General features: G+C 36.6%; 2 protein-coding genes across 5 annotated transcripts in view; one reads left to right on the top strand and one right to left on the bottom strand.

Moving 5' to 3' along the window:
- On the bottom strand, positions 1 to 25,622 carry TMEM59 (transmembrane protein 59). Of its 4 annotated transcripts, none has more exons than XM_005204540.5 (9): positions 25,416 to 25,617; positions 21,498 to 21,530; positions 20,380 to 20,485; positions 18,495 to 18,589; positions 15,342 to 15,494; positions 13,199 to 13,280; positions 11,485 to 11,569; positions 9,077 to 9,185; positions 1 to 641 (listed from the first exon to the last, which is right to left on the bottom strand). In XM_005204540.5, the coding sequence occupies exons 1-9, from the start codon at positions 25,602 to 25,604 to the stop codon at positions 486 to 488; spliced, it is 1,008 nt and encodes a 335-aa protein (XP_005204597.2). In that variant the 5' UTR covers positions 25,605 to 25,617; the 3' UTR covers positions 1 to 485.
- Positions 24,047 to 25,622, top strand: part of TCEANC2 (transcription elongation factor A N-terminal and central domain containing 2) — a 45,870-nt gene continuing 44,294 nt past the window's right edge. The window contains exon 1 of the mRNA XM_059884791.1: positions 24,047 to 24,833. The gene's annotated coding sequence lies outside the window, so the exon portion shown is untranslated. The remainder of the gene's footprint in view (positions 24,834 to 25,622) is intronic.

Below are 25,622 nucleotides of genomic sequence, written 5' to 3'. Positions count from 1 at the left end.
TTATTCAAAGAAAATTTTAATGATTTCAGTTCAATACAACTGAAAATGTAGTGTATTAAAGGGTATTTTCTACTAAATTTCAAATTACAAGTTGTCAGCCATTTCTGAGCAACAGCATCACATCCTACTGAGTATTCAGCTTATTAACTAAGGTGACTGACAAGGCAGGCGGTAGGGAAGAACAATGATCAGCTCACAGAATGTGGCTAAGCAAGGAAACAAACAAAAACAATGCAAATAATAATTAAAATAGCTACAGATATTAGTAAAATAAAAATACAATCCCGAAGAGCCATCTCTTAAATTACTAGAAAAAAATTGAAGGTAAAGCTACAGCAAATACAGTCTTCACAGATTTGGGTAACTTTATTTGCATTTAATAGTGATTTTTAAGCCCTATATCCAATGAAACCATTTTAAAAAGCTTTATGAGGAATGGAAATTTAGATGTCTATTCCACTTTTCTTTAAAAAAAAAAAAGAAGCTTAAATTTCTGAATGAGCAAGATTCACTTTTGCAGGTAGAGGCCCTGCTTCTTCATGATCTTCAGCTTTAGATCTAACAACCACAAGAGAAGAAGCTGGATATCTGTTTAGCTTTTGTTCATTCATAAATTCCAAGTCACCATAGATACTCAGCTTCTGCAAAACAAAAAAACATCAATGAATATTAGCAATTTGCATAATTAGGAACTTCTCCAAGTAAGGCTTCAAATAGCAATTTATTATGTTAAGATTTAGTTGAAGAAAAAAAAAATTTCTATAAACATCCTCAAGAATCCTTTTACTCAAAGTGTTATAGATATGTGATTCAATTCCCAGGGGCTGGTCAAATAAAAATTTTCCACATGTCCTGAATTAAAATACTTAAAAATTAACAACTGAGTATCAGGAAAAACTGCTCAGGTTTAAAAGGATTAAGTGTGGTCATACCACACCTGGTATTGATTCTGGAGCATGGATTACAGATGCTTGATGCCTTGAGTGATCAATTCCTTTAAGACCTTATCTCTCCAACCAAGTGGTCAAATGATTTGGAGTAAGTTCCTCTGCTACTAAACGTTCTAAATTAACATATATGGAAAATGGTATGTACGATTTTAAGTCTGTGAGTAGAACAAAAAATATACACGAAATAATTTAACATTGACAGAAAGGTCTTCATAAATGTATAAAAGTTCAAACTGTTACTAACATACTCAAAAAGATACTAAAATGAGAGAAGGAAAGCATAAACAGTATCAGGGCAAATGTCATAAAACTCACTGAAGTATAATGGAAGTACCTCTATTTAGGTACAGGTCTATCTCCTAAAGGTAAAAAAAGAAAAGTTTTTACTAAGAGGTGGGGTAGATTTTGTTGTTAACGCATGTGGCAATAAATCTGATTCCGTGAGCTAAAACCTGAAGCGCTGACGCTGACAGGGCAACTAACTATATTAAAAAGACAGGGACTTCCATGCTGGTCTAGTGGCTACAACTCTGCACTCCCAAAGCAGGGAGCCCAGGTTTGATCCCTGGTCAGGGAACTAGATCCTACATGCTGTAACCAACAGTTCACAAGCCACAACCAGAAGATCCCACATGTCACAACTAAGACCCAGTGCAGCCAGATAAATAAATAAGTAAAAAATAAATATGTATTTAAAGAAACAGAGAACCACATAGAAGTATTAGTGTTGGAAAGATGCTTTTAGTCGGTGTTGAATAAAGAGCACCTTCAAAGTTTAAGTATCTACAATACCAATATGTGCAACAATACGGAGCGTAACGCTCAGTGAAAAAGGCCAGAAAGACATATGGATTGTCTATGGCTGGTACAGACGCTTGGAGGAAATGGGCAGTGACTACTAGCATACGTTTCCTTTCTGGAGTGATGAAAATGTTCTAGAAGTGATTCTCATGATGGCTGCCTACTTGAACACATTTCTGATGTGGTCTGCTGTCTACTGCTTCAAGGTAACAATAATCCTTCAACAAGGAGGTGGCCCAGTACTTGATACTTTTCCAGGTAAGAGAAAATTTTCAAGACAAATTCAATGGTTGATGGATTGGACATGGATCTGATCCAGTGAGGGCTCCTTAAAATCCAAATTAATAATTTGGGTTTTATTTGGGTGATAATTTGCTCTAAGGCACAATAAAAGAAAAACTTTCACAATTCTACTTAACATTTAAAAGCCTTGAAACAGTGACAGAAATTTTAAATGATTTCAAACATCTGTATGGAAGAAGCTATCTAAAAGAATAAGGAGAAAGAGTAAAATCTGTGCAGAGAAATGGATGGGAGCATATGGATAACCTCTAACCAGTACATTTAGTGATTTTGTGGCTACTCTGTATTCTCAAGTGAAAATCAAAGTGGTCGCTCAGTTGTGTCTGACTTTGCGACCCCATGGACTGTAGCCCACCAAACTCCTCCATCCATGGAATTTTCCAGGCAAGAATACTGGAGTGGGTTGCCATTTCCTTCTCCAAATTATCAATCAAATACAAGGGTACAACAAAGGTATTTTCAAATGTGTTAAGTTGGAAAGTTTACTGTCCAAGTATCCTTTATGAAAAAAATTACTTAAGGTATTCCAGCAAAAGTAAAGAGGAATCTAAGGAAGAAAGCAACATACAAGAAACAGTGGCAAATGAGATGACTTTTATGGGAAGAAAGCCAGAACAAAAACAAAAACAAAAACGTTCCGTTAAGCAGAGAGATTTGGAAGATTCTCCTGGGAACACTTAAGTAATTCAGGTTTATAACTTGCTTTCATGTGACTCTAACCACCACTGTACTTGGTTCTATTTTGAATATCTACATAGTTATAATGTTGTAAATGCTATCTAGTGGATTTTAAGTTTTCAGATCAACTAATAGCAGAGTCTGAAAGTATATATAAGAAGAATGAATTTATTTTATTTCTCAAGGATCTAATGAAAATTGAGAGTTAAGAGTACGGGAAGAAAGAGAAAAGCAGTAATAAGGAGTCAATAGAAATTTATAAAGCATTCACTACAAGTATGCGAAATAATAATACACATTATAAAAACTAGCAAGTGAAGAGATGGAAGTGAGAGGCAGTGTAAGGGAGCTAAACTCCTCATCTATAGTAGAAGGACATCAGATAAAAGTCTAAAATTATTAAAAGCTAAAAATAGAAAATTTTTAAAACGTAACTGCATGGGAAAATGTTTTAATACTACTGACTGGTTTACTGACAACGGAGGAAGAGGAAATCAATTTTATTAGTCGCTCACTGTTGGTCACTCAGTCGTGTGACTCTCTGTGACCCCCTGGACTGTAGCCCGTGAGGCTCCTCTGTCCATGGGATTCTCCAGGTAAGTATACTGAAGCGGGTAGCCATTCCCTTCTCCAGGGGATCTTCCCAATCCAGGAATCAAACCCAGGTCTCCTGCATTGCAGGAGGATTATTTACCATCTGAGCCACTAGGGAAGCCCCTTATGTCACATGTATTACTTCTAAAACTTAAATTTAATTACTAAATATGTATTTGGGTTTTAGGCCTGGCTTTTCACTAACCAGTTCGGCAATCTTAGGCAAGTTATTATACATAGATCTTTTTCTAGACTCAATTTTTTTTCTTTCTTAAATTATGAAAGTAAGATAATACATTTATGAAGACTTGGAAAATACAAAGTTACATATAGTTCCACTATATATTATAATTATTTTTTAAGTAGACAGATTAAGATTTTTATCTGGTGTATCAATATCAAACTCTCAAAAATTAATAGAATAGAGAAGTAGAAGGATATAGTAGACCTGAAAAGCAACTATGAGCTAAGTCAACATAATTAAGGTTTATACAATTTTCACACAGTAGGACACAAATTCAAGTTCTCATAGATATAAACCAGGAGACCCTGGAACATATGCAGAGGCATAAAACAAAGGTCAAAAATTTCATGGTCTAAAGGTACCGAAATCTTACAGAGTCTGTTCTCTTATCACAGTGGAATTATGTTAGAAATCAGTATCAAAAGATATCTGAAAATAACTCACATATTTTCAAGTGCAAAGTGATATTTACCAAGAGAGATCTTTGACTTAGCCATCAAAAGCCTCAATAAAGTTAAAAGGCTGAAAAAACTGCAGAGAAGCAAGCATTTAAATGAGAAATAAATATCAAAATGAGAAATTAATATTAAAAGATACTTTAAAAACACCATGTATTTGGAAATTAAATGTCCCTTTTAAATGATGGATGTATCTAAGAAGCCATAACAAGGACAATTAGGAAATATTTGTAACAGAATAAAAATGAAAATTCTGAATTTATCAGAGTTTGTTACATGCAGCTAAAGCTGCTCAATGCAACTAAATACAAGATGGAATCCTGAATAAGGTAAGAAACAAGTAAGGGACTCTAGCATAAAATTTTGTGAAATCTGAACAAAATCCACACTTTAGTTAATAATACTATATCACATGTTAATTTCCTATTTTACTTTGTCTTGTTTTACAACAAAAGTATTTGTTACTTTGTTACAAGTATTTCTTTATATTCTCAAATTGGATTAGAAATTTGAAGCCTCAATTTAAAAAAAAAACCACTAATAAGCTTTCTAGTCTTCAAGCAATAATATTAGATGCCAGAAAAAATGGAACTATATCAAAGTTTTGAGTGAATATAAGTTAGAAATTTAGAATAGAAGTTGTAGTCGTACTTAGACAAGTGGAATCAAAATGTCATACATTTTTTAACTAGGCAAAAATCCATAGGTTTTCTAAAATATATATATTATACATACTATTTTTATATATATGTATACAAAAACACTACATTCGATAAAGGCTTGAGAAAGAACAGCAAAAACAGCAAAAAACAGCAAAGCTAAATTTCTTAACAGAATTTAGATTAAAAAGCTATGGTAGTTCTGGCATTTATAAAATATTTTGATTGTCTCTCTTGAGACTTAGATTCGAAACAGCAAGATTCTTGGTCTTTTTTTTTAAGACAAAGAAAATAATGTTTATTATAGTTTAAAACATGTTTCATTCTACACGAGTCTTTGAAATCTTTAACATTTAACTTTGTTCATTGTGATCTTATTCTTCATTATCTCTCTAATCTCTTGAACAGGGCCTGGCACACTGTATGTTACCAGTAAGTATATGTGATTTACTAACATGAATATTATTTGGAGTCTTTTAAAACTTTTAAACTGACCATGTGAAATCTGATGATCATGGGTTTCACAAATAAAAAAGGAAGCAAACAGATAATAAGATAACAGAGGCAGCATTTCTATGATTATTTGTTGTTTCGGGACTTTTCTGAGGCTGCTTGATCTCTAGAAAGGAATATCCAATACTGAACCCTGTTTTTGTAAGTCAGGTTTGACCTGCCTGACAAGGATCACTATGAATGACAATTCTTTACTATCTTAAATAGATAGTTCAACAAGAGAAAAGCATTATTTCATGATGTTTCCCAAAAAATGACATCATACATGTGAAACAACAGGGGGGAAAGCGGAGAAATAAGGATCAAAATCTTTATAAGTCAAGTTACTCAAAATGATACTGCTTTAAGATCAACCAGTGCCTACTCTTTCCGGCACTACTCTTAAATAATATGAGATGAATATTTACTATGTGCAAAAGAGGCTAAAGATAAGTTATTTCACAACTTTCCTAAATAAGAAGAGCAAAGCTGTTCGTAAGTTTCCAAGATTACATTTCTGGCCTTTATTACAAACATTTTAAGCTTTATTTGTAGTGACTGAAAAGGAAGCTTTTAATATTTCATGTTTGAGCTCAAGATACCAGGTCCATACTGAAGACAAACATATTCTTTCAGCAGGTTTCTGATTTCCTATAAACACACAGGATTATATATGCAAACTATATTAACAAAATATAAACAGCATTGCTCATTGCTTATATAAGTTAAAATGCACTCTCATGTTACTATGGAGAGGGGTCAGAAGTAATTTATGTTCAAAAAATAAAATCAATGAAAAGGTTTTATGAAAGTAAAGTTTTAAAGTAGGTGACTTAAATTCTCAGCTATTTTTACAGTAAATTAAGGAGAAAATATCACAAAAGGAGTATCTATACTGCAATATTTTAAAAACATTAATATGTACTGATATAGTTTACTGAAAAGAAATCCACTAAAATGGCAATACAAAATAGTTCTAGATGAGTGATTTTTTTTCCTTCTTTATATATAACTTTATAAATTCTATGTCAAATATATAGACCTTTCATAATTAAAAATAGAGATGAAAAAACATTAGTACTTAGCTACTGTGGTTTCAAATAAAAGTAAAGTCTAAAAGCAGTGAATACAAATAGCTGTCTTTGATACATTTTTCTCGAAAATTTATTTTAGAAAAGTATATATTCTTTGAGGGTGTCACCATATTCTTGATTGTTAAGGACAGGAAGAAGAGTTCTGCTGCTGCTAAGTCGCTTCAGTCGTGTCTGACTCTGTGCGACCGCACAGATGGGCTCCATCCCTGGGATTCTCCAGGCAAGAACACTGGAGAATGTTGCCATTTCCTTCTCCAATGCATGAAAGTGAAAGTGAAGTCGTGTCCCACTCTTATCAACCCCATGAACTGCAGCCTACCAGGCTCCCCTGTCCCTGGGATTCTCCAGGCAAGACTACTGGAGTGGGTTGCCATTTCCTTCTCCAATGCATGAAAGGGAAAAGTGAAACTGAAGTCACTCAGTCGTGTCCGACTCTTAGCAACCCCATGGACTGCAGCCTACCAGGCTCCTCCATCCATGGGATTTTCCAGGCAAGAGTAAAGGGGCAAAGTGACACCCATATGCAGGTATCAGGAGGGAATGTAGTAACTGCTAATAGGACTCCACATGTGGTTCTAATGCTTTAGGCTTCATGATCCAGGGGTGTGGGGGGCATATGCAGAAACAGTGAGATGCTCTACAAGCAACCTGGAAATAAGGGGAGAGAACTTCTCACAGAATTAAAACTATACAATCAAGACAAAATTTATCACAGCAGAGACAACATCTAAAAGAAAGAGAAAGCTCAAAAGTCATCTAAAAAGGAGGGACGGATTCCCAGGTCTGTAAGATGCAATCAAACACCAATGAGAGGCATTGCTATGTCTAAACAACACCAGAAGATGTCAATTCTGTAAGTCAAGTAAGGAGATTAAGAGAGGAAGAACTATGAAATGTCCATCTAGGAACTGTTTCAGTAAGAGTTTGAGCATCCTGGCTCAAAAACATGAACCATGTGTTGCTGGTAGTATTCAAATTCCTAGTGTCAAAGAGGTTACACAGACGATGAGCTCCTATATGAGTCACATTATCAATTTCCCTAGTGATGGAGGGTAAAACAAATATTTATTACTATAGGTTTGTAGCTTTGCTGCCATGAAGATTTAGAGTGCATGGGGCAGTTCAAAAGTAAGTTAACAGGCAAAGGCAATCCTATGTAAGATGTCTAACTTCTACTTTATCAATAACAAAAAAATGATTAAAATAAGGACATCAGAACTAAACAAGAACACAAGTAGGTAATAAGCAAGAGGATGTTCAGATGCTATCATAAACAGATGAGTTCTTTAGAAATTTACCCATTCTCTAATATTTCCACAATTCAAGGCAATCCTATCTAACCTTATCCATTTGTTTAAAAATCGTCCACTTTTCTCTCTCTGCTAATCCATACCATTCTTCAAAGTTCAGGTCAAGACCCTCATGACCTATCCTAACAATCCAACACATACTCTCTGCTTTCCTTAACACTTCATATATTTATTACTTGTGCCACTTAAATAGTTGATCAGCTGGAGGAAAGATGGTATATAGGAAAAGACATAGGAGTTGCAGAGTCAAAAGACAGGAGCTTAATTCCAGGCTCAAAACTTTGATAGCTGTGCAACCCCAGGAAAGTTATCTGAACTTCATAAGCCTATTTACTCATCTATAAAATGAATAATAAAACCTGCTGTAGAGGTGTGCTGGACATGTAAGATTCATGAAAACACTTTGTAAATTTTGAACAACTGTATAAATATTAGTTATCAACATTATCCTGTCCCAGTTTCTGCCTGCCTATATCCCATATGGTTTTAATAAAAACATGAAAAATATTATCTGAATCATTATTCATGGGTAAATCTTACAGCATATCTTTATAGTCTGTGAACATAAGAGTACTGTTCAAGCATCATGTTAGGGACATGCTAACTACTTATTATCAGATTCTATTTAAATGTCCCTCCTTCCTTCTTTTCACTCTTTTTCTACTGGATTTTGGAGGCACACGAGAACTAAAGTTTATTTCAGTTGGATGTGATGTCAATAAAATTTATTATCTCATGTTTAGTTACATAAATAATTTTTCTTCCTTTAAAGCTAAGTTGAATCATCAAATTAGAGGCTTCTTCTGAAACAAAAGTCCTTTACCTTATGATTCCTGGGCCAGTTAAATTTTAATTAACAAGAAAGTCAAGACAGTGTTCCATCTGTCTCAGAGTACAGCAAAACACATTACTCAAAATCAAACGTTTCAGCCTTGATGCTTCTAAAGCAACAATTATTCCTTAACATTTGTGGCAATGTTAAATTTAAAATGTGAAGTAGTTCCACAAGCCTTCTTTCTTATATATCACCTTAGAAACATGTCAATGGGTTTTTTTCAGTCTCCAAGGCCTATGGAGGGGATTCCCTGGCAGTCCAGTAGTTGGGACTCTGTGCTTCTGCTGCAGGGGGCAAAACTTTGATCCTTGGTTGGGGAAGTAGGATCCCTCGAGCCATGTGGCACAGCCAAAAATAAAAAAATAAATTAAAAAAAAAAAAAAGACCTAGGGAGAAGAGAGACACTGAACTCAAGTCTGCCAGTGTACACTGGTCACTATAGTAGTTAGCACGACAAAAAATTGGGAAGTGATGCTTATGCTGCAAACCTGTAATTCTCGTGTGTGCCAACCCCCATGTGTGTGATTAAAACCGCCAAATTTTCTCTCATTCTATTAGTAGAAAGGTTTTGCTTTTCTAGTTAAACAAACAAAACATTTAAAAAAGGAAATGATATGGCTCAGTCTTCAAATGGCCTAAGGGTTAGAATTAAATTTACCTCAGAGGGAACATACTGCTCCACAGCTGTAGCAACAGTTGCACAGCAAATCCAGAGCAACACCATCACAGAGAGGACAAGAGTCACGGTTAAAATCCACCCCGAGTTACTGGAAAAAAATTCAACAGTTTTCTTAAAATTGCATAATATTAAGAACAGAAGGTTCTTTACAATTAAAGGCAATCAATTTTGTATACTTAGTTTAATAATACAAAATTTCATGTGTACTACCCTTAAAACTATTTTAAAAAACATACAGAAGAAAACATTATAATAGCTATTATATTAGAGTGATATAATGTCCTTTCCTCCATTTCTCAAGCTTCTATAACATGGCCATATAACTTTTATAAATTAAAAAAAAATATTGGCTTTCTGCTAAATATATAAAAGTAAAGCAAATTACTGTTAAGGATTTTTTAAAATTACTAAATGAGATGAAGCAAATCAAAGTGTTTTATAAACTGTATACTCCTATACAAATATATATTTGCAAGGTATTAAGATAACATTTTCTTTACGAAAACCCAATAGCCCAAAGAATTAAGGTACAGAATAGATAAATTATGAAACAATAATTTGTTTTATAAAAGGATTCACAACAGGCTTCCAGAAGTTCTCTACTATATTTCAAATATTTAACTCTCCACAATTTACTTGAATTTCAATTTACAAGAGTATATCTATTATGAGGCATTCTGTATTCATCACAGCATATCCTAAAAAAAGATAGTTATATTTTTCTTATGATTAAAATATCTCAGTGTAGAAGGCTAGTTACAAGAATTAGTAACTGGAGTTTTTTCCATAATTGACCTATTGTTTCCCAAACAATAGATTAAGATTCAAAGAAAAAGCTATTTTTAAAATGTTAGATTTAAAAGAATAACATATAATGACAAAATGTTATTAGGATAGTAAGGCACCAGTAAGATGCTAGGTAGTGTAGCATTAAGGATAAACTGTAGGGAATTCTTTGATGGAATTCCAATGAGTTAGGACTCATTGCTCTTACTGCTGGGGCCTTGGATTCGATCCCTGGTTGGGGAACTAAGATCCTATAAGCTGAGTGATGTGACCAAAAAGGAAAAAAAGAATAAATGGTAACTTAAGATTAGGCAATAACTTAGGTTTCATAAAACTTATCAAACTGCAACAAAATCCAAAACACTGAATGAGAGAAAAACTCCCCTTTTTTGGTACAAAATCAAAAGCAGGTTTAGAAGTTAAAGGAAGGGGAAATTTTGAAGTTCAATTCTTATTTTCTTACCTAGCCTTTAAAATAAAAAGTATCTGATATCTGATTAAAACCTGTCAAGAAACTATTTCTGCTCTAAGAAATTACAGGAAGCATGCAGTTTGGACTACTGAAGTGTTACACTGGAGACACTAGAGTCCACTTGTTCACCTCTACTCAAGTGCTTGACCTGCTGTCTGGCACGGTAGACCACTATCACCAAGTGCTACTGTCCCTTTGTTTGGCGAGGGGCTGCAGGTGGTTGTCGGGGGAAGGCTCATATCAGAACTCCTTGGAGGAGTAAAAGGTTGCATACTTTGATAAAACCCTCCTCACTCTAGAAAGCTTGATATTTCTTCCCAAGAGGGCACAAGGTACCCATTACCCTCGCCAGTCCACCTTCCCTTGCCACCCTTAAGAATCTTTGGCATGGAGATGACACTCAGTATAGAACACAAAGCCCTCCTTAATCTATAGCCCTTATCCACCTCCCCTAGCCTCCTGTCTGGCCATGGAGATAAAAATGAAAATCCAACCCTGGGTATTCCCAGGGCAATGGTTCTAGGACTGCTACCCTCTCCTATACCAAAATCTGAGGGTGATCAATTCCCTTTTATAAGTGGCATAGTATTTCCACATAACCTATACACATCTTCCCATACACTTTAAATCATCTCTAGATTCTTATAATACCTAATAAAACATAAATGTTATGTAAATACAGTTGATCCTTGAACAACTTAAGTTTGAACTATGTGGGAGAATTTATTTATTTTTATTTTTAAAAATTTTGTTTTTTTAATTGAAAAAAATTCATGTGAATTTTTTTCAATAAATATACAGTTGGCCCTCCAACTAAATTAATTAAAGCTTAACTGAGATGTCTGAAGAAGTGCATATTGTAACATAAATCAAAGACTCCCATCGAGAACAAGAGTGCTTCTGTACTTCAGGAAAAAAACCTTGTGTTTTATTAAAGTAGAGTGAGTATCACCTTTTAAACAAACCAAAATATCCAAAAGTACAGTTTTGGTAGGGAAAAGATGGAAAAAATTTTTTTTTTTTTACTTTTGAGCGGTTAATATAACTTTAAAATAATAAAAAGGACTGCATCTCTCTGATATAAGCCAGATTTTATCTTCTGTACACATAAGTGAAGATGAATACATACAGAGACAGGCATCTTAAAAAGCCATCACTTTCTCCATCTTCAAGATAGTTCCTATGTGCTTGTGAACTTCTCATTTGCAGATCTGCTGAAATAATAAGGTACAAGTTAATGATATCCTATATTCCAAAAGGGGGTCTCAAATGACTGCTTCTAGATATACACACTGTACCCAGTTATTTCCGTAAATGTAATCTGGTATAATGAATGCAAGTTCCTTTGGCACATTAAAAACCAACTGGATACTATACAACATTATGAATTTCCTATTTTATTTTCAAATTTTTATTGACATTGATGCTTTCTATGTCTGAATGTAATAATAGAATGGTTTGTTCAAATCTAAAATTAATGATGGGACTTCCCTGGTGGTCCAATAGTTAAGCACCCGCCTGCCAACACCAGCGTTCGATCCCTGCTTCAGGAGGATCCTATATGTGGCGTGGCAACTAAGCCCATGCACCACAACTACTGAGTCAGTCGTCTAGAGCCTGGGGGGCGTAACTATTGAGTCCACACACCACAACTACTGGAGCCCATGCTCTGCAACAAGAGAAACACGCACACTGCAATGAAGAGTAGCCCCTGTTCTTTGCAACTAGAGAAAGCCCACAAGAGGCAATGAAGACCCAGCACAGCTAAAAAATAAATACATAAATCTTAAAAAAATAAAAAGATACAGTTAAAGATGGCCTTGTGCTGTGTGCTGCCATCATTCACCCACCAAAATAAATAAAAAGTTAATAAAATCAGTATTTAAGATAAGGAATGAGCTAATAGCTTTAAAAAGGTAAGCATAGTTTTAGCTTGATGTTTTATATTTCTATGAGTTTAAATTCACTTCTAGCATAGAAATAAAAAGAGAATAAAAATGTATTTTCAGGGTAGTTTCACTATTTGGTTAGTTTATTGGAAGATACCAGAACATCTCCTTAGATCATACTCATAACATCCTTAAAGGAAAGCTACATGTTTTTAGAATAGTGATTCTCAAAGTGTGATCCCCAGACCACCAATAGAACCCAGCAATCTGTTAGAAATGCAAATTCTCATGTCTTATCCCAGATTGAGTCCATTGGAAACTTTGGAGGGGGGGCTCCAGATCATAATGCACAGTAAAGTTTGAGGACCACAGTTTTTTTGTTGTTGTTGTTGACACTACTCTGTAAGTTAAGCACACACACAAGAACAATTCACATTTTATAAAAATGCTTGTGCAAGGGCTTCCCTGGTGGTCCAGTGGTTAAGAATCTGCGTTCCAATGCAAGGAACACAGTTCAGTGCTGGTGGGGGATCTAAGATCCCACATGCCGCAGGGCAACTAAGCTTGCAAGCCACAACTAGAGAGAAGCCAGAACGAGAGATCCCATGTGCTGCAACTAAGATCTGAAGCAACCAAATAAATAAATATTTTTTAAAAATACTTGCACAATAAGAGGATATTAAATAAAGGCCCTAGGTATATCTATATAGGATATGTTGTTCAGTCACTAAGTCATGTCCGACTCTTTGCGATCCCATGGACTATGGCCTGCCCGGCTCCTCTGTCCATGAGATTTTCCAAGCAAGAATACTGGAGTGGGTTGCCATTTCCTTCTCCAGAGGACCACGGTTTTAAGTCATTTATTCACCTTTCAACAATCATACAACCAATTCTACAAGCATCAGATTTGACTGCTAATGTGTTTAATCCTAGGCTACTGAAAATAAAACTTACAGGACATTTTGCTTAGTGATGAGTCTTTCAAATTTGTAGGCTCCTGCTCCAACTGTGGTGCATACTGGATTTCTGGCTTAGACTAAAATGATAAGAAAGCAATTAAGTCATTTGTACTTCTTAAGCCTTTCTTAGTACCAAGTTCTATAACATATCATCTCTATAGACATTCAAATTGAGAAAAAGTAATAGAAGTATGGTATAAAAAATAAAACACAGTAACTACAGTATATTTTAACTGCTTGTGCTAAACACTAGATCCAGTGTCTTGCAAAGAAACAGACTTCTATCATTGTCAAGAATAGTCAGTTTAATTTCCTGACAACATAAAAAAATAAAATAAAATAAAAAATAGATTACAACATAGTGCATTAAGTATCATATCCTGTAAAAAATGAGTTCTAATTCTAGTTGATCAGGAATAATGTGGCAGACTGCCAAAATTTCTGGTTAGACATCTCTTATTTTTTCTCATCTGAAACATTCTATTCTTTTCTACCTATGAGTAACTCATAAATTATAGCTCAATACTCCATATTTTAGGGCTTCCCTGGTGGCTCAGCAGTAAAGAATCCGCCCGCCAATGTAGGGGATGTGGGTTCGATCCCTGGGTTGGTTGGGAAGATCCTCTGGAGAAGGCAACCCACTCCAGTATTCTTGCCTGGGAAATCCCATGGGCAGAGGAACATGGCCGGCTACGGTCCATGGCATCGCAAAGAGTCGGATACAACTAAGCGACTAAAAACACAGCAAACAACTCTATACTTTACATCTTCACGTAGCTCTGATGCTCTGGAGTAGGGGGTTTCTCCATCATAATCATTCTTAAGTTGACACAAAAAGAAAAACAGTTAACCGTACATCTAATCAGGAATGAAGGACTCTACTTTCAAGAGTCAACTTAAGTAGCTTTAGCAAATAGAACTTATTCATGAACTTAAGAGAAAATTCCTTCTGTGTTTCACACATTACCAAATTACAGGGTACCCAAGACTCAGGATGATGCTAAAAATCACATACTAGGCTTACAGTAAGCCACTCACTTGGCAATAATAATTAAAAGGTTTACTTTCATTATTTCCTGAGAAAGCATCATAACATAATTCGTTGGCTGGTAAATTCGAGAACTTAAGAACCAAATTAAAAAGAAGACAGCATGGTAGAGTGGTATATGAGCCTTGGAGCTAAAGTAACCCAGGTTTGATGCCTAATTCTGTTACTTCTGGCAGTGTTACCTTAATTAAACAAGTTAACTTCACAGTTTCCTCATCAATAAAACAGCTGTAATGCAACTTCATGAAGTTGTTTGGAGAGCTGAGGCAATATACATAAATGTCTAGTACACATGAACCTTCACTAAACAGCAGCTATAATTATCATATCCCATGATAAACAATGAACTGGGAGAAAAGTTCTCTCTCTAGAAGGCAACACGTTTCTTCAACAAGCTCTCTTATCAGAGTTAAGAGGAAAAGCACTATTAACGACTGAAAATTATGTCCCATTGCTTTTCTCTAATATCCATATGTGGTATAAACACACACCATTATTTATATTCAAACTACATTAATTTTTCTTCTCTCTTTTATCTGCTGCTAAGTCGCTTGTCATGTCCGACTCTGTGCAACACCATAACGGCAGCCCACCAGGCTCCCCCGTCCCTGGCATTCTCCAGGCAAGAACACTGGAGTTGGTTGCCATTTCCTTCTCCAATGCATGAAAGTGAAAAGTGAAAGTGAAGTTGCTTAGTCGTGTCCAACTCTTCACGACCCCATAGACTGCAGCCTACCAGGCTCCTTTTTTCCAGGCAAGAGTACTGGAGTGGAGTGCCATTGGCTTCTCCGCTATTATATCTATAGGTTTCATTTTATCAATTAACCACTCTAAAATTTAGAAGACTCAGAGATCTTGTTAGATACACATCAATGGGCTTTAAATAGATTTCCAATGGGCAGAGGGAGGAGTAAATCACATTGAGTCCTGATGCCCAATGTAGGTTTTAATGCAGGCTAAAAAGTAATTATTATTTGATAATAAATATTTGTAAGGGACTAAGTATGTGATTCTATGCTAAGACGTTCATTTAAAATATATACATTACTACTGCTAGTATTTAAATGAATCTATGGAGCACAGTTATCACCTGGAATATAACTATTTTTCCATCATCAGCTTGAAGATAAAAAGTCCACGAAGAGGTTATGAAGCTCTGTGCAGAGTCCACCATATCACTCCAGAATGATCTTACCAGAGTTAGAGGGAAGAGTAGATGCATTTTTGGCATCAGGGACATGAGCTTAAAAAAAAAATTAAATCAAGGTGAAATATATTATTTTTTATATACACATATACAAAAGAACAATATAATCAAATCCTTATATGGACAGAGTATAAAACAAGTGATCCTATTATCATCATTAGCATCAGAGTAAACTCTTCATTATCTATGCAATTAACCATGAGAGTTTAAATTCCTAGGATCTTTTAATGTATCACCTAATACAATATAAGCTACCTGTCACCTCTATCAAATTAACAGGCTTTTGAATTAGGTCCAAAAATGTAGAGAATCTTAATTCTTCTCTTTTGATTAAATAAGGATTAGCAAGGCCTCAAGAGGTAGAAGGGGAAGGGACAAATCTTTAATACTTTCATGTAAAACGAACCATCCTGTAACACACACCAATGAAAAAAGGGAAAAAATCAATCCAAGGAATGTATGCATAAAATGTGAGATATCTGGTAGCAGGGCAGAGTGAGGGGAATATTTATGGGCTGACTACCTACAGTAAGCTACTGATGAGATTTTTACATTAATTGGTATCGCCTCCCCTTTAATTCTGACCATTGACTAATTCTACAGCAGTGGGCCCCTCTAGAGAATAAGCATGAGATACCATTCGCTGAACTCTAGGGACAGCTTTGGTTCTAGCTATATTTCAAAAGAAAGACAGTATGGGGTTATTAAGAGAGAAGAGCTTTTAGAATCAGAAGAGATCTGTATTCGTGATCTAATTTCCCCACTTAAAAGCTGTGAAATCATTCATTGCTTAGTTCACTAAGTAAGCATTCATTGAGATTATAAATTTTAAGAGTCAGAAACCATGTGTTTTATTTATCCACGTGTCTGTGTTTAATCTACGTAGGACAGGGGTGAAACACAGGGTGATACACGTGTCGGGGGAGAGGCATCTGACCCAAACTGGGGTGAGAGGTGGTGAAGGAGGCTTCACAGAGGACATGATACTTGCCCCGAGTCAAAAGGATTCACTAGGCAGATACAGAATAGAAGAAACAAGAAATAATGTCACGATTAATATATTACAAACATTAAGAACTTCTCAGTACGTACATAATTAAGAGAAAGGGAAATAAAAATGGGTCTTAAAAATTAGAAAATATGTTTAAAGTTACTCGTAAGAGAAACACAAATTAAAACTGTAATAAAAGTACTACATTGCCAAGGACTGGGAGGAGGAGGAAAGGACAGTGACTGCTACTGAGTAAGAGAGTTCTTTTTTTGATAATAAAAACGTTGTGGAAGTACATAGTAATGATGGTTGCACAGTCTGGAATAGACTAAAAACTACTACACTGTGTACTTCAGAAGAATGATTTTTATAGTATGAATTATATCTCAATTTTAAAACCTGATAGAAATTCCATACAAGGCAATTGTGCTCTATTTCTCAAAATTAAAAATGCATATACTTAACTCAGCAATTGTATTCCTATGATTTTATTCTAGAAATATAAATGTGAAAAATATGCAACATTATACATACATCTAAAAAATTAGAAACCACCCTGCTGCTGCTGCTGCTGCTAAGTCACTTCAGTTGTGTCCGATTCTGTGCGACCCCATAGACAGCAGCCCATCAAACCCAGAAACAACCTTGCTGCTGCTGCTGCTGCTGCTAGGTCACTTCAGTCGTGTCCGACTCTGTGTGACCCCTTAGATGGCAGCCCACCAGGCTCTCCTGTCCCTGGGATTCTCCAGGCAAGAACACTGGAGTAGGTTGCCACTTCCTTCTCCAATGCATGAAAGTGAAAAGGGAAAGTGAAGTTGCTCAGTCGTGCCCGACTCTTCTTGACCCCATGGAGTGCAGCCCACCAGGCTCCTCCATTCATGGGATTTTCCAGGCAAGAGGACTGGAGTGGGGTGCCATTGCCTTCTCCATCAGAAACAACCCTACATGTCTAAGGGACTACTTAAATAAATGATACATCCATATAATGAAATATATATGTACTGGAAAAAAATGAGTAGACAATCTTTAATTATATTTTAGAAAAGAATACATGTATCCTTGTATATGTATAAAATACCTCTGCATTGGTAACCTTGGCTACATTAATGGAGGAAAATGGAGTGGCTAAGAGATACAGGGGTAGGAAACTTTTCACTATACAACGATCTCTGAACAATGGCAGGGGTTAGGTGTGCTGAAATCTGTGAATATACACAGATTATAGTTGGTCTCCCATATTTGTGATTCTGCATCTGAGAATTCAACCAACTATAGATCATGTAGTGCAGTATACTATTAAGAAAAAAAAATTCAAGTGTAAATGGTCTCGCAGTTAAAATCCCTGTTTTTCAAGGGTCAACTGTATGTGTGTATATATATACATATTTTTTTCTTTTTCACCCTTTGAGTTCTGTACCATGTGGTTGTATCTCCTATGCCCAAGTTAATAAAATTCAACAACTTTTCCCCGAATACTTGGATAGAGTATGAGGGGTAGAAATTCTAAGCGATGATATAGAAGAGGCAATCAGAAGCCAGGCTGTGATAAATGGTTTGGACTTAAACCTGTATATAATGGGAAGCTACTAAAGAATATAAGATAGAAGAATGATGGCATGAGATTTCCATTTAGAAAATAAATATCCAGACACAGACTAAACAATAGACTAGAAGAGGCTGAAGTGGGAAAACAGACTGGAACCTAATTTAGTAATACAGATGAGAAATGATGCTGATCTAAGGTAACGGCAGATAGGGTAAAAGGAACTTTCCATTTCTCTGAGCCTCAGTTTTTTCATATGCAAAATGGGGATAATATTGTCACTGGACTAAGAAAAAAAACAAAATGAGATTATGGGTGTGAACATACCGCTTAACATTAAAGCCTTATACAAAAATAACTGACTTTCTATTTGCAAAAATAATTTGTTTGCTGAAGACTAATTACAAAATATAATACTGCAATAGTATCATGTGAACAATATACATTTCAATACAAAGTGCGATCTAAGCAGGCATTTCTGAAGGGCAGTATTGTTTCGTACTTGCTCTTGTCTCAATTCTGCGTATGGCAGCTGATTCTGGCAACCAAGATGGCAAGCATATTGCTCATCAGATTGGGAATATGCTTCTGTACATGCTGGAAGAAAAAAACAGTAAATTACAAGAAAAAAAGAGAAGGAGAGAAAGAAAAGGGATAAAATAGAAAGGAAGGAATTTAGCACTTTATAAAGCAATTTATTATACTTAAAAAGTATTTCATTAATATGAATTTTCATATTTGGCAATAACAGCAAATGTTTTATTTTACTAAAATCCCATATCTTCTGCCTCCCACAAGTCAAATGTTTCAGGAATAAACCTATTAATTACACACTCAGGCTCTGGCTATGTTGACATTCATATGAGGTGAACCTCATAGCTAAGGTTTGCAGAAAAGAAAAAACACTGAATTGGCATCCTGAAATTCTGGCTCCATCATCTGTCGGCTGTGTATATGACCTGCTGCTGCTAAGTCGCTTCAGTCGTGTCCGACTCTATGCGACCCCAGAGATGGCAGCCCACCAGGCTCCACCGTCCCTGGGATTCTCCAGGTAAGAACACTGGAATGGGTTGCCATTTCCTTCTCCAATGCATGAAAGTGAAAAGTGAAAGTGAAGTTGCTCAGTCGTGTCCGACTCTTAGCGACCCCATGGACTGCAGCCCACCAGGCTCCTCCGTCCATGGGATTTTCCAGGCAAGAGTACTGGAGTGGGGTGCCATTGCCTTCTCCGGTGTATATGACCTAGGTAGAGCTATTTAACCTCTCTGACTATTGATCTTTATTATATCTAAAACAGAATTAATACCACCTACTTTATGGGGTTGAACAAAATGATATACTTTAGTATTTATACAAATATATGATATTACTGTTAAGAACTGGATCACTGAGTTCAGCAGCAAGGGTATTCACAAGGCAAAGAAAAATAACAGTCTAACATCCTAAATTCTGAGAAAATTGAACTTTGAAAATGTTCTACAGCAGGATTCCAAACTTGGAATGAGTCTCTACCACATGTACACTCTTCATTTAGTTCACTAGAGCATTTTCTTTCCTGTGATATAACACTTTAGACCGCAATTTTATTTTTCTTTCCACCCAGTCATGCATTTGTAGTACACTTCTCGAAGGTACTAGATAATAAACTGAACAGTATTATGCACATATAAAGTTGGCCAGTTAGGAGACTGAGCCATAAAAAAAGAGGTTATGATACTACACAGGTAGATGGAAATAGTAGCATAGTGATAGGGAGAAAGCTACCTCCTACTGCACTGAATAAACAGTGTAAGGTAATGAATGAAGAAAAGTCCATTATGGTTTTTAAAAAGCTAAATATCAATTTTGTCCTGATTACAGGTTTCTTTTATTAAACACATCGCTTTGGGCAAAAGGTAAGAATAGTGGCTTAAGAGATGACAAAGACTCTAGTTACTTCTTTTATTGGCATGACTCACAAAGAATACACTATTAAATACTGAGTCAAAGGCCTGATTCAGTAAAAAAAAAACAACTTGGGAGCTAAGTCAACTAGCCTATGATTGAAAGGCTTAGGAAAATTATGCTATCCACTGAAAAGATAGTGATGAATTATGAGAAGGGTAATCACTATTACATTTGTCTAAACCAAATACTTGGTTAAACAAAGGTGTTCCTATCTATAGTACAAAATAAACACTGTCTCAACAAATAGATGAAATTTGAAGCCCATGAAATTTCTAGCAGCAGCTACTAGAAGTTCAACTTTATAATTATTAAAATATGCTTGATGCCTAGTTGAAATAGTATGCTTGTCATTTTCCGAGGAAAATACATAAAAAGCGTAACACAACTTAAAGAAAACACCAATGTTATATACTGCTGATGTCATTAGCATAGCATCTTACCAGATTCACATTCCAATTTGGTCCGATTTAAATCAATTCCATCATCCACAAACTGACAAATTGAAAACAGCCTGCAACCTCTCTGACACGCGTACAACTCCTCTTCCTAGGGAGGTCAAGAACAGGGAGGATTAACCAAAAAAATAGCATTTTTCCCTTATGGGGGAGAAAAAAAAGTCAAAAGAAAGCAAAGTTAGTAGGGTTTATAATAAATTGTCCAATAAAAGTTTTATAACTGAAAGAAAGAAAAAATAATAGAAGTCAGGTAATACTTAAGACTATATAGTCTGCCATATAAAGAAGTTTTAATTTCTTATTTTAGCAGTGATATCCAAAACAAATAAATAATAAGTGATATCAAGAAACCGAGCGCATAAAAACATCACCCTTTTCCTACATTCCACAGTCATATTTTGGGGGGAAAAGTTGAAAATAAAAATAACAGTGACATAATCAGAACTTTAATAGAGGCAAAAATGAGAAAACAAGTACTTTAGGACCAATGGTGTACTTCTGCCACATAAATATTTATACAAATCATCAGGCCTATCAGGAAAAATATCATGACTAGTTTTACAAAGCAGATAGTGCTATAAAGGCCCCCACAAAGTGAGGTACACATTTAGAAAAATGCTTAAATGAAAGGATTTTTTTAAACTCAGTTTACCTGAACTGAAAACACAAACAAGGGCAACACGTGACACATGGAAAAGGCCACTGGAATCAGCCAGACTTGGATTAAAACCTTTCAGGTCAGCATGCACATTACTTTACCTATCTACTGACAAACGTCAAAAGGAAATAAAAGCTATGAATTATCTCTAAACCCCTCAATAATGCTGGAAGACAGCTATTCCTAGTGCAGTGCCCGGAACATTAAAGGTGCTCAATAAATGGTAGTAGTGTTAATCATAATAATATATTTTAAAAAGAGAAAACAACAGTTGTAGGCATCATTGTATTTGTGTGAGAGCTCAAGATTAAGAAAGATTCTTCATTGCTAGAAAATGTGAACTGCTCAGTAAGACTAATGACAATGTCTTCAACAGGCTTTTCTTTGGTGAAATGTATAGTATTTGAAACAAACCAGTATATGTGGGGAAGTCCCCTCAACTTACTGTGTGATCCACTGTGTACAAACTGACAGGCACCTAATAAGGAAGGAAACAGCATGTGCATATACCAGTTAGCAACCAATGGAATACAAAGTTATGCATTTCTTTCCAGCAGGATTAGTAAAATTTGTGCAGCAGCAACAATCCGTTAAGAGGAGATGGCTGCAGTCTAGTATTTATTATTGTTCGGTCTCCACATCATGTCAGACTCTTCATGACCCCATGGACTATAGCACACCAGGCTTCCCTGTCCCTCACCATCTCCTGGAGTTTGCCCAAGTTCATGTCCATTGAATCAGTGATGCCATCCAACCATTTCATCCTAATTGTCTAATATTGAACAATCTTTATTATACAACTTTGAAGGTAGTGCATTTCTGGATGTCGGTTCTAGATGCATTTATTGTTACAGTGAAATTGAAAGAGTTTTAACCATTAAATTTTATACCTGAGTAGGTTTTGTAAGACAGTAGAATTCTCTCATGTCTTTGGAGCATCACATACTTCCTACTATGGCATGGAGAAGTATGAGCTCATTAGTATGAGCTATACTGCAAGCCATTTTGCTTTCAGATATGTTTTATTTTATTAAACCAATCCAGTAAGCCCTCCAGTACGATTTTCAGAAGAGAGTGTAGCATGCTGAAAGAGTCTAGGCTCAGGAATTAGCCCTGGTTAGTCACTCAGCCTCATCACTTATTCTGCACAACCTCAGGCAAGGGCCTTAATCTCGCTCAGCCTCAATTTCCTTAGTTGTAGAACAGTGACAATACTTATATGTCAATCCTGAAATATGATGAGGATTTTATATTTTATTATTTTATTTACATATTATTTTATATCCATAGGATCATTAAAATTATGCTATACTATCTAATAAACAGATATGACATTAATCATATATTTTGTGAGCACCCACAATGTACCAGGTACGGAGTTAACAATATATCATAGGACACCTGGCACACAGCAGGCACTCAACTGGTAGCTATTAAGTCATATCCTTGTTCTAAATCACTGTTTCATGTTTTAGACAATGTTTCATGCCCTATGCATCCAAAGTTACTGGCAAGCTTGTATAAAATATACCTTCTCTAATTTAGACCAAATCCTCCTTAAAGGAACCCTACTATCTATAGATTTTACACACATTTTCTTATCCTAAGCTAAGTCAAGCTAACTATTCTCTCTTATTCAGCACTACTAACATGCTGCACATACCAAACTGGCCTTATGACATCTGACAAAGGAAACAACTATCTGTTGATATGTGTTAGGTACTGTGCTAAGGGTCCCATGTATATTATCTTTAATCCTCACACTTACTCCACAAGATATTTTTTTTTACAGTTGACAAAATGAAGTCATGAGAAGTGATTATCAAGGACACACAGATATGTAACTGTAAGGCTGGGAATGAAACCAGGTTTGTAAGGTTCCAGAGCCCACACTCTTAAAAATGACCAGGCTGACTCTAATTACCTTTATTATTAACAGGACTTATGTCTCCCATATTTGGACCCAGACAAATTACACAATTCTACTTCTGAGGAAAGTTAAAGGGTGAAATATGATAATTTTTAAGTACCTACTACAAACAAGTAAAGTACAATGCTTTCTTGCAACAAATAATTTTGAAAAAGAGTCATTAAAATGAGATTTCTATTTACTGGTCACAAATATCAGACCGAGAGAGGCTTTGCTGCTGCTGCTGCTGCTGCTGCTAAGTCGCTTCAGTCGTGTCCGACTCTGTGTGACCCCATAGACGGAAGCCCACCAGGCTCCCCCGTCCCTGGGATTCTCCAGGCAAGAACACTGGAGTGGGTTGCCATTTCCTTCTCCAATGCATGAAAGTGAAAAGTGAAAGGGAAGTCGCTCAGTTGTGTCCGACTCTTAGCGACCCCATGGACTACAGCTTACCAGGCTCCTCCATCCATGGGATTTTCCAGGCAAGAGTACTGGAGTGGGGTGGAATTGCCTTCTCCGAAGAGAGGCTTTAGGAGCTTGTAAATTTAAATAATGTAACACCCACTGCTTTTTTCCAAATCATAAAGCACAATAATTTGACGGAGGACCAAAGGACATCAATGAAATAATTAAATATTTTTAATCTACAACTTTATTAGTAGAAAGCCGTACAGTGTAGCCAGTTTTAGGACTGAATTCCTGCTACTCCACTACTTCTTGGCTATGTGACTTAGGCACTGAACCTGTCAGAGCCTTGATTTCCTCAGCTGACAAGCCCAACTTGGCAGGGTGAGAATTAGGGATAACGAAGGTAAATCTCCCATCATACTGGCTAATAAGACAGCAGGCAGTTTATAAACTTTAAGTCCAGGACAGGAAACCAGGTGATTTAGAGTTCCTAGGGAGAATAGCTTTACTGAAAAAGAAAGAAAGATTTATAGATATCACATCAATTGTTAGAAAGTAGTGGATATTATAAAAGTACTCAGAGGTTCCCGAAATGTCTAATCTTTTAAATTGCTTATTCTCCAACGTATGTACTCAAGTAACTACAAATATGCTAGGAAAATCTCAAAAAAAGGGCAGGGGTGGGTGGGAGGGAAGGCCAGTACATCCAAACGCTAAAAAGATACAAAATAAATCTCTGCCCAATTCCAGGCCAAATCATTATTAATTTCCTCATACAATCCTCTTACTTATGAGCGGTTTATAAAAAGAGAAGAAAATAATGTATTCAGGAGCAGTACACATTGATTTAAAAGTCTAGAAGTCAGAATTCCTCATTTTTCTCTCTCTTGATTGCTAATGATATATTTGTCTCTGATAATTTGATAATCCCCTCTCCCACACTTTTTCTTTAAGATTGATAATCCTCAAGCAATGTAAAACCCAGCAGTAAACAGACATACGGGCAGAAACAGCATTTAGAACTTTTCATTTCAAAAGCCTGAAAGCACTTGCCAATAAGGAACATCCTAAACTCCTCCTAGTCTCTTTGTAGTTTGAGAGAGCAAAGAGGCCTAGCCACATGGTTAAGTATATAGCATAGGGAAGACAAAGTAAAAACAAGGGTAGAAAGACCAGCACAAGCTGTTATAAAGAAAGGCGGTGGTGTGCGGGGCGGGGCTTACACCGAAATCACATATTTGGAAGGGTGGGGGACAAACCACGCAGTTTAGGATGCTCAGTCAACAGTTCTAAAGCTGCAAAAACAACTTGAGAAGTGGGATGGAATTAAAGGAAAGGCTGCACCTAGGGGCGGACAAGGAGGGGAAGAAGGGTCCACTCTCTTCGTAATATGTGATCCGTGGCGGGCGCCAGTCTCGTTTCTTTCACATTCTACTAATCCCCTGTCTTCTGCTGCACCGAAAGGTAAGTTCTCTGAATGCACAAACCTAACTGCTTTTTCTCTAAGCCATCCCAATCCCAGTGTCAGCACCTAGCACACAGTTACTCAACATAGGCGGAAAGCCCTTCCTGATGTCTCCCAACTCCTTAATACATTTCATACTATACAGACTGCTGGCTTCCAGCCCAGAGAGGCGCTAAGGGAAGAGGGGGTTAAGAACTAATCTTTTAGAGGACTGGCGTATCTGAAACTGCCTCCCCTCCGCCCCGCCATCCCTGGAAAGTGAGGACCCTGCGTTAATCATCTGGATCCTCCTCCGCCCCCCCCCCCCTTTCCCGTAAAGCCCCAGAAAAAAAAAAGGGGGGTCCTGTCTTGCTTATTTTTCTGTCCCCGACCTATTACAGGGTAGGTGCGGCACAAACTTCCGGTAATTACAGGACGAGTGGGATGCGGGTAGGATTAGGAAAGAAAACGGGCCACAGAGATGGGAGACAAAGGTTGAAGGGTGGGTTCAACAGTCAGGCTCCCAGAAACGACAGAGGTGCGGGAGAGCGGAAAGATGGGCGGCCAGGGAAGGGTTGTAGCCCGGTTCGGACGGGCCCTACCTTGGGGTAGGTGTGCAAGGGATACGTCAACTGACAGGCCCGGTGACAAGACGCCGTATCACCCAAGACCGAGTCAAACGCTTCAGCCGAAGCGGTTCCCGAGCCTCCGGCCAGGGCCATGGCCAGCAGCAGCAGCGGCGGGATCCCCAGTTGGGCCCTGAGCCATAGGCTCCCCTTCGGCACCGCCATTTTGTTTGCCTCTGTCAC

Source organism: Bos taurus, chromosome 3, assembly GCF_002263795.3.
Source record: "Bos taurus isolate L1 Dominette 01449 registration number 42190680 breed Hereford chromosome 3, ARS-UCD2.0, whole genome shotgun sequence".
In the NCBI taxonomy this organism is placed as follows: Eukaryota; Metazoa; Chordata; class Mammalia; order Artiodactyla; family Bovidae; genus Bos; species Bos taurus.
The sequence above is the reverse complement of the archived record's forward strand: the minus strand, read 5'-3'. Positions and strand labels throughout refer to the sequence as shown.

Excerpts from the sequence above, each read along its gene's own strand:
- TMEM59 (XM_005204540.5), bottom strand. The coding sequence starts at position 25,604 with ATGGCGGTGCCGAAGGGGAGCCTATGGCTCAGGGCCCAACTGGGGATC. Across the intron at positions 15,495-18,494 it reads CAGAATTGAGACAAGAGCAA|CTCATGTCCCTGATGCCAAA; the intron begins GTACGAAACAAT and ends TTTTTTTTTAAG. Across the intron at positions 642-9,076 it reads AGCAGTATGTTCCCTCTGAG|AAGCTGAGTATCTATGGTGA; the intron begins GTAAATTTAATT and ends TTTGTTTTGCAG.